Source organism: Desmodus rotundus, chromosome 7 (genome assembly GCF_022682495.2).
Source record: "Desmodus rotundus isolate HL8 chromosome 7, HLdesRot8A.1, whole genome shotgun sequence".
Taxonomy (NCBI): Eukaryota; Metazoa; Chordata; class Mammalia; order Chiroptera; family Phyllostomidae; genus Desmodus; species Desmodus rotundus.
Genome location: NC_071393.1, coordinates 75,120,525 through 75,130,072, shown reverse-complemented (window position 1 = coordinate 75,130,072; position 9,548 = coordinate 75,120,525). Strand labels below are relative to the sequence as shown.

Below are 9,548 nucleotides of genomic sequence, written 5' to 3'. Positions count from 1 at the left end.
TTCCCAGCACAAGAAATACCATGAAACCCCGCTGATTCTGTAATTTCATGTCTTAGGCCTGGTCAAGCTCTCAGTTCGGAGGCCCTGCCTCAGTTGAGACTGGAGCCAAGTCCTCGGTCTTGATTCCAATCACCAAGCAGGCTACTCAGGTGATGAGTTAACTTTCGGTCTTCTTTGGTTGGCTTTTCTCCCTGCTATTTTGGCGTCTCAGAACGAAAGTTTCAGCAGCTGCATGTGGGGAGGTAATGGTGAAGTGGCTACAGTGTGATGCAGTTTTAATAAAAATTTTATTACACAGCCATAACGTAATCGACACTTCTCCAAATCCAAATGATATTAAATACAGATCTACATGGTGAATCAGAATGACTCCAGCAAATTATATGATTCTATAATTTCATGTCTTTTAAAACCAGAAAGAGAAAAAAACAAAACAAAACACGTTTGTCATGATAGGAGAGGTCCCAGCAGCCTCCGGGACTCCGCCAGAGTCCAATGTTTAACAGTCTGTGATTCCGCATTTACACAACGGTGTACGAAGGGTTCCGGTCAATGGACTGTTCAAGTACGGACGATTTTAATGAGCCCATCACCACTCCTCCATCCCAATGAACTGTCACAGCTACCACATAGCTGTGTGACAGTCAGACTTACCAATTTTACAATCACAATACTTTTAAAAAACCATCCATTACTGCCTTTTTAAAATAAAAAAGTGTAAACTAAGTTAAAGCAACACTGAGGCTCTACTAAACCCAGAAGAGTTATTTAGCAAGTTTATTTTTATGTTTAAATACAACTTAACTCCATGATTTCCCATCACCCTACTTCCTTACAGAAAAGTAAGGAAGAAGTGCAAAGCAGAGCTTCTAGATTCCTCTCCCTTTTGTGGAAATCAGCAGCTCTCAGCTGTTTCTTTAGCTTAGTTCTTGGTATATATAGTCAGCTGTACTTTGTTCTGAAAAGATTTGTTAAATGCCACTTTTATTTACACTTGGAGCTTTACACCTGAGAATGATTATCAAGCAGTCAGCTTATCTCTTTGCAAACATTTCATAAAGACACACACACACTTCTTTGCCGGCTCCACCCTAGCTTACCATATATATATGTACACACACACACAACTGCACATGCCTGTAACATCTGCAACCTAAATCTCCGTGTGCTCGTTCTCTCCACATGATGTCCAATACTTTCTCTTGAGAACAAAATATTATGCTTACTGAAACAGCAAAACAGAACCACTAGAAAGAGACAAGTACAAGGGGCGGGAAAAAGTTCACTTTACGTTCAGTCAAGAAGCTGCGGCCGTACCCATGGGATAAGCAGGACACCTGCACTGCCCTCCCTGGCACTCGGCTGTGGGCTTCCCTCCCACCTGCCTGCCAGGACACAGCCTGCAGGGGAGGGGCTGAACTGGGGCGTTTTCTCCGAGGTGGGGAGGTGCTGAGGAAGAGGAGGTAGGGAAGAGGAAGTTACACAGCTACAGCAGCCAGGCCTGTTTAGAGAAGAATCACATTTAATGAGTTTCTTTCTTGCAGTTTCAGATGCTCAAGTACAGCTGAAAAAAATCTGAAACAGCTATAGACCCATGACAGACCGATACAAAGAGTACTGCATTTAAAAAAAATGATAAAAAACCCACACACTTACAGACATACACACACACACACTCTCTCTCTCTCTCTCTCACAAATAGACCCCCCTCCCTCCCCACAAATGTACACTTTTTGGAAACTAAATTGGTTTTGAAAACCCCTCTTCTGCAGAGATGGGAAGAAGAGAAAGATGAAGAGACAGGAAGAACTGTAGGTGCTCAGAACCCGCTCCTTCCACGAGGGCCAGATGCCAAATGTCCAAGGTTTGGGTCCAAGGCAATCGAGAGGAGATTGCCTAGTGCTGCCGCTATCACCGCCAGGGGCTCCAGAAAGAAGCCCAGCTCCACAGTAATACTGAATGTGTGCAGAGTGGCCAATGAACTGTGCCAGTTTAAAAAAAAGGCAAACACAAATCTAAAGACATGGATAAAGCCCAAGAGCCCAGATCCACACTGCATGAGGCCCAGGCGGGAGGAGGTGTTGATGGGAGATGGTGCGGACAAGGGGGGGGGGTCTATACAGTTAATGGTTTATATTACAGGCGACTGGCAGTTTAGAGTCTCTTCCCAGTTTCTACTGCTGCTCCAGCCCAAACAGGGCAAATCAAAGGAAAAGAGGAGCGGTGGGCCACCGATGGGGCATGCAGGGTCAGAAGCAGCAGGCTGGGTGCGCTCAGATAAGCCCCCGGCGTTTTTTGTAGTCTTCCAAGTTCAGAGATCTCCGTGGAGCCCCATCCTTGGCTGGTGGAGCCTTGGAGGTGATGGCCAAAGCCTTTGACTCTATGGGAAAGAAGAGCAAATTGGCAGCTGAGGAATCTGCAGTTCTTTTCGTCTTGTGCTTCACTCTTCAGTGGCCTTCCTAACTGTCCCTATTCCCTCTCAAAACACTCTTGCAGCCTCTGTAAGTACTGATGAGCAGAAATGCCCATTTCTTCCCTGAAACAGGCCGCCTTGCAAGCTGAGAGGGCCACGGAGCTACCTGATCCTTGGCCAGCACCACCCCACCCTCACCTACCTGAGCTGGGAACCTGTAAATCGATCTTCACATCAAAATCGTGTACTTTGAACAAGTCTTCTGAGAGGTCGCTGGCTGACTTAGAATTCAAATCTTTATCCTTTCCCTGACCCTGCAACGTGAAGAGAAAAACTAATTATAAAAATATAAATGTAAGTGCACTTAAAGCAGCAGCAGCCACTAATGGTCAAAGCTCTTGCTTAAGTTCATTAGGTCTTCCTACTAAGGCCCTTTTCTAATTCCTTTTCTCAGAGGCCAGGAGGCCACAGACAAAGAAGTTTCTTTTCTGAAGCCTAAAGGCAAAGAGGAGAGGGCAGGCTGGTGTCTGTGGTGTGAGGGTAGAAAGGATAGGCTTAGGACAAGCCAACCTTCTGACCTAAGGTTTCAGGGATTCCTGGGATACTTTGGGCTGCACAGGGAAAGGCCTAACTAAGGCAGAAAGGTACTTCTGAATGGGCAGTTCCTCTCAGTTTAACGTCTTCATTTCAAAGAGCTCTCACTTTTGTAACTGTCTGATCCCTACATGCCATCTGCTCCTCCTAATTATCCTGTAAGGTGGGTAGGGTACAGAGTATCATGCCCATTTTACGTAAGAGAAAATGTGGACCAGAGGACTAGATGTCAGTTGCCTAATGCCGCAGTAAAGGCCTTAGGTAAGTAGTGGTGTTGGGTTTAGAATTTAGGTCAGCTGACCAAACTTCAACAGCGGTCACCACGTTTGTACATGACTCAGATGGAGAAAAGATGGCCAGCAGGACTCCATGTTCCTCCAGGTGGGAAAATCAAGCCCAGACTAGGCAAGGTGCCTGCTCCGGAGCCCAGGCCGACAGCCTAGCTCCACAGGCTGCAGGGCTGGGAAGTGCTGTGCTTGCCTTGCTCATTTCCTTTGGAGCATCTGGTAACACTCCAGAACCGTATTTTGCATTCAGCTGGGCCAAGATGGCAGCTTGAACAGCTGGGTCTCTGGACTGAAAGAGAAAGTAAGTTATTTTACAGAGTGTTCAACATTAAGCACAGTCCTACTGTGACTCTTTCCCACCTACCGCCACTAACATACAAGCACCCCGGCGGCCCCATCAGCAGCTCAGTGGGGTTTTCTTCAAGGCGGCAAAAAGAGGCAATCAAAAGCTTTGAAGCCAAGCCCAGCCTAGTCAGGCCTAGTTGGTGGCCCAGCCTACACATTTCTTTTTTTTTCAAATGTAAGATTTATTATCTTAACCATTTTTATTTTAATATTTTTTAAAAAAGATTTTATTTATCCATTTTAGACACAGGTGAAGGGAGGGAGAAAGAGAGGGAGAAAAATACCAATGTGTGGCTGCCCCTGGCATGCCTCTCACTGGGGACCTGGCCCGCAACCCAGGCATGTGCCCTAACAGGGAATCAAACAAACGACCCTTTGGTTTGTAGGCCAGTGCCCAATCCACTGAGCCACCCCAGCCAGGGCTTTATTTTAATATTTTATTTATTTTTAGAGAGAGGGGGGAGAGAGGTAGAAAGAGAGGGAGATAACTATTGACATATAAGAGAAAGTCAGTTGCCTCTCACATGTCCCCAACCAGGAACCTGGCCTGCAACCCAGGCATGCACCCTGACTGGGAATCGAACCAGCAACCTTTTGGTTTGCAGGCCGGCGCTCAACCCACTGAGCCACAGCAGCCAGGGCTCAGCCTACACATTCTTAATGTCTGTGGCACAGGGGGTTTAGTCTACAGGTTTCTGTAAATCCATGCCAGGTTCTTACCACCTGGATGTCCTACAGCAAGATAAAAAAGGAAGAATCCAGACCCAAGAGTTTGAGGCAAGCAAATCCCACTAAGACAACATTATTTTTAACTTCTTCATTATCTCCTAATGGAATTCACTGTATGTCCCCGAATCTAGGTCCTGACTGAAGCGCCCTCTTCAGGCACTCACGTTAGACACGATGGTAGGTTTGCACTGCCGCCTGGTAAAGGGATCCATCTGCTGGTTCTTCATGTTGTGACTTTCAGCCTGAAAGAGAGAGCGTGCACTACAGAACTGTCTCTCCTCCCTCCTCTCAGCATGAGCTCACACTTAAACAACAGTCCTCGCAAGGTCCTGGGAAAGTCCAAGCTGCCTGTCATTCTGCCCCCTGCACGAGCACCGGAGTAGATACGGGGCAACGACCTAAGGAACTCACCTGGAAATGGATAAAAACAAATACTGTGGAGTAGAGTCTAAGGGTGGGGACAAATAAGACAGGGCAGAAAACTGCTGCTTTTCAGCATAAATTAATAGGTTATATTGGTGTATGTGTATATACAGAGAGAATACGTGTATGTTCAGTGAATACATTATTTCAATAATTTAAAAAATAAACTTAAGCAAGATGCTGAGAGGATTTCATATCATTTTATTAATTAAGATGACTTTCGGTGACCCAGATATAGCCATCTCACTCACCACAAGGGCCTTCTCAGACTCCACAATGTTCCATTCCCGGTTCCGCTGGTTAATGTAACTACGGGGTAAACAAGGGGAGGAGTCAGTGGGCTTGAAGGGAGGGAGGAAACCACTGTGCCGACCTCAGAGTGTAGCACAGAACGTACAGATTTGCCTGAGAATTGTGGCAAGGTATGTGGGCTGAGGACAGGAGCCCAGTGAAAGCAGGCTCTATAACATACCTGATAGCCGATATGTTCTTGGTCCGCTGGCGGTCCAGGGCCTCTGCCCGCTCCTCCAGCTCATTCAGCTGGTCTTGGATTTGCTTGGCCTTGTCCTGATCCCCCAGGTCCTCAGCCATGGCCTGCACACCGAGAAAAAAGTGTGTGTTTTTGGCTATGATTTGAATCAAGTCTCCCCTGACTTCCAGCACAGCCACGCTACCTCAAATGAAGAACAAATGACAGATGTGAAAGAATGCTGAAAACAAACTTTACAAATGCAAAGTGATCATTTTTACTACGGTAGTAACACCGTCCTGGCTCTGGTGGTACAGCTACCTGGCTCTGGGCCCTTGGTATCAGTGATGTGTAAATACTAATCTTAGAACCCAGGTCCCTCTACGGCTCACTCACTCCAGCGAGGCTCGCCCCTTCCTGATGTGAAGCATGGAAAGCCACCTAATGCATCTGGGCTTGGCAATAACACTCATCTGCTCAGTCCCAGTGCTCATACTACCCTGGGGTCTGTCTGACTGCACATGACACCGAAGTGATAGGAAAATAAGAAGAATGGAACAAGTGAGATCAGTGTATAGAAAGGAAAATCCTGCCACCACTACCTTGACAGAGGGCGAACAAGTCTCATTTCCTCATCTTCCCACAAGACAGGGATGGGGGGGGGTGGGGATTGGGGTGCCGGTCCTTACCTTTTCCTTTAGCAGCTGAGTCTTCTTCATAGCATAGTTGGGTGGAGCTTTCCTGAACCTTTCTTTCTCTTTTACAATCTGCACCAGAGAGGAGATACCAGCAGTGAGGCATTCCTAAACTGTTTTTGTAAACAGGCTAAGTAAGCCCATTTCGGAGGCAAGCAGCTAGTTAAAAGGGGGCTGCTCTTCCCACAGCAGTGGCATGCCCCAGAGAGCGAGCAAGTTCATTCTACGGGATACTGTCCTGCTTCTGGGGTCACGGAGATTCTTCCAGGACAGTCTGAAGGAACATGTACCGATAAACAGCGGCAGCCCAAAGGCCCAGTATTCTAAGGCTAGTCACTGTCAGAGAACAGAGATCAAAAAATTTTACCAAAATGTTTTGGAGAAAAAAGAACTCTTGAAGGACCAAGCCTAGCAGAATACAGATCCCTGAACCCTGAATACACTTCTATAGCTTATGACTTCAAATGAGAATGTACAGAAAAAATCTTGATAAACTATAAATAGTAAGATAGCAGTATCAGCAACCCCTCACCTTCATGCAACGGTGGCACAGCTAAAACATCGAGATACGGAGAAAGAAAAGAAAGTCGTGCTCTTCTCTAACAGCGGCTTTTGGGAACCTGCAGCCTCTGGAGTACCACTTTCCTTACCTCTTCGATGTCCTGGTCATTGAATTTATAGTTAAGAGCTTCTTTAATAGATAATTCCTTCTTATTGATTTCATCTAGAGTGGGCAACTGCATGCCAGCAGAGAACATCTGGACCAAAGCATGAGAAAAGGTTATATTAATAAGGGATTTTGGAAAGAGATGCTGTTACTGTTTTCAGGAAAAACCGCTAGGTGCTGTCTATCTACTTACCGCTTCTTTCCACTTCATGAATTCGCTTTCAGTGAACTCTTGGTTCGAGACGAACTCTAGGCGGAATACCCGCTGGTCACTGCCATGCCTACATGAAAGAGAGACAGTAGCTCCAAGAACAGGCATGTTGACTGACATACCAGCAACGCAACCCTACCAGTCTGTGCACTACCTATCTCTGGGGTTCTCGATCCTGGCTACCCTTTAGCATCATTAAGCTTTATAAAAATTCCAGTGCCAAAGCACCACTGTATACATTAACTGAATCAGAACCTCTGGGAGTAGGAACCAGACACTGAAATTAACAAATAAAACCTCCCAGATTGTTCTAATCTTGGGCAACCAAGATTAAAAACCAAAGGTAGCATTGGAAACAAGTGGACTTGGCCAGTAATTCCAAAGTCCATTTATAATAAAACCCGTCAGTGAACTGGCATCCAGAACAGGGACCATTGTGTATACACCGGAACGACAAGAAGAGTATTGCCTGGAGAGGAAGGTACTGTCTCTCTACCGGCCCCTGTGCCAACGAAGTTAAGTGAGTCAGTGCCCTTCCCTAGAGGCACCCACCGCACACTATGGCTGCAGCTCGCCAGCTTATTTTTTAAAGATTTTATTTACTTATTTTTAGAGAGCAGTGAAGGGAGAGAAACAGTGATGATTGCCTCTCACGCACGTGCCCTGACTGGGAATCGAACCAGCGACCTTTCACTTTGCAGCATGATGCACAACTGACTGAGCTCCACCAGCCAGGGCCCAGCTAGCTCTTTTAAACAGACCGAGAGAGAAACTGGGGGTGGGAGAAGGGAATGGCGACAGCCCAAAAAGACCAAAGTAGGCCACGGTAGAGCTGTGCCTATGACCTGCTGTTTGCCGTGCTCCCGGCAAGCTGCTTCTATTCCTTCCTACGTGGGGCTGTGGAATTTTCAGGCTCCAAGAAGGCAGGGATTTGTGTGTCTATTTTGTTCTCTCCTCTACCCTGATGCCTAGACACTGGCACGTACCAGGCATTCAGCAAACAGCATGTTACTAAAGAGGAAACTAAGTCCAAAACAGTGACCTGACTTGTCAAAGCCCAGGTGAGTGAGTGACAGAGCCAGGACCAGAAGCAAGCCTCGGGACCATGCTCGGGAATCACCTCCGGGGCGCTGTGGGGGGGGGGGGGGGGGTCTCACAACCTGATTTTTTCCTCCTCTGTGTTCCACTACTTCAAATCCCTGGTTTTCCCTGAGGCAGCTACATCCCACTTTCTCTTTAGGGCTAGGGCTACAGCAGAATAAGATTCCCTCCAAGTCTCAGAAAAACTTCACACTGGGAGAGAATGACAGCCCACCCAGGTAGTGCCTGCTCGCAATGGGAACAGAAGCTCGCATGCAGAAACACCTCTCCTACCGTAGTTGTAGCCCTTTGTTTGTTCTGGTGCCACCAAGCTGGTAAACCTTGGCAGTTTCCACAACACCCGTGATCTCAGCAACCTAAGTGAAAGGACAGAGACAAGATTCAAACACTGGAGCTCTCCATGCCGCTCCGTTTGGCTCTATTAGCCTGAGTGCAGATGAGAGACCCTGCACGGAGAAGGGCCCACAGCTGCAAGGTGTTCTGGGCACCTTTCTTAGGTTTAGAACTAAGAGCCAAGTACTAGGAGCCCTGCGCCCAGAGTAAGCAAATGCCAGGAAAGGAGGCTGGTGGGGCTTGTTAGAAGCTTCTCATCCACTTTAATTCCACCTTACTAGGGGATGTACTTGGAGTTTCAGAGGCCAGTTTTAACAGTCAAACATGAAGACTATGGGGGTCAGTTTCTGGTGCCAAACTTTCCAGGGCTTTTATGTTAAAACCATACAACCACAAACAGAACAAAACAGAAAAAGTCAAGCAGTGGTGTTCCAGCCTTCTGGGCCACAGAAACAGTGCTGGAACCAACAAAAGAACCTCTAGTAGGTTGGAGGGATTTGTTCTTTTATTTACAAAACCGCAATATAATTTTGATCCCTAAGTCACATAGTATGCAACATGGAACGTTTTCATTCATAGCAGGTCCTCAAATAATGGTGCTTTGTTCAGCCATTTCGTTATAACATTGGTAAGAAAAACAAAATTGATTCCCGGCCAGAACTACTGTGTGGTTTGCACGTTCTTCCCAGTCTGTGGGTTTTCTCTGGAGACTCCGTTTCTTCCGACCTCTCAAAGAGGTGCACAGTCGGTGAACTGGCTTGAATACACGGTCCCAGTCTGAGTGAGTGGGGACAATGCTGGGGGCTGTCCCTACCTGTACCCTGCCACTCATGACCTTAAAGCAGGATGAGCGGGTTAAAAGAAATCATGATCTTACTTGTTTTTACTTATTTTACCAACTTCCTGTTTTCTTTTTTAAAATTATCTTTTACTTTTCAATTACAGTTGACATATATTAGTTTTAGGAGTATACTTCAGTCATATTATATACCTTACTGCCCATCCCAATAAATCTCACGCCCACCTGACACCATATATAGTTATTAGAATATTAGACTATATTCCCTAATCTGTGTTTCACAATCTCATGTAGTAAATTTACTACTTAAACTTACATTTCATGTAATATTGGTGTGGTGGAGATGAACTCCTTTAGCTTTTCCTTGTCTGGGAAGCTCTTTATCTGTCCTTTGATTCTAAATGACAGCTTTGTTGGGTACAGTAATTTTGGTTGTGGGTCCTCACTTTTCATCACTTTGAATATTTTTTACCAATCCCTTC

The 9,548-nt window shown here is 46.2% G+C and overlaps 1 protein-coding gene across 1 annotated transcript in view; it reads right to left on the bottom strand.

Moving 5' to 3' along the window:
* Window positions 1–268: 268 nt before the first annotated feature.
* RTF1 (RTF1 homolog, Paf1/RNA polymerase II complex component) overlaps window positions 269–9,548 on the bottom strand; it is a 50,195-nt gene continuing 40,915 nt past the window's right edge. Inside the window, exons 9-18 of the mRNA XM_053928988.1 lie at window positions 8,208–8,290; window positions 6,816–6,903; window positions 6,606–6,713; window positions 5,950–6,027; window positions 5,264–5,385; window positions 5,043–5,100; window positions 4,533–4,610; window positions 3,488–3,583; window positions 2,616–2,727; window positions 269–2,380 (exon numbers count right to left, since the gene is read on the bottom strand). Of these exons, the coding sequence (XP_053784963.1) occupies window positions 2,274–2,380; window positions 2,616–2,727; window positions 3,488–3,583; window positions 4,533–4,610; window positions 5,043–5,100; window positions 5,264–5,385; window positions 5,950–6,027; window positions 6,606–6,713; window positions 6,816–6,903; window positions 8,208–8,290 (930 nt within the window). The 3' untranslated portion in view covers window positions 269–2,273. The remainder of the gene's footprint in view (window positions 2,381–2,615; window positions 2,728–3,487; window positions 3,584–4,532; window positions 4,611–5,042; window positions 5,101–5,263; window positions 5,386–5,949; window positions 6,028–6,605; window positions 6,714–6,815; window positions 6,904–8,207; window positions 8,291–9,548) is intronic.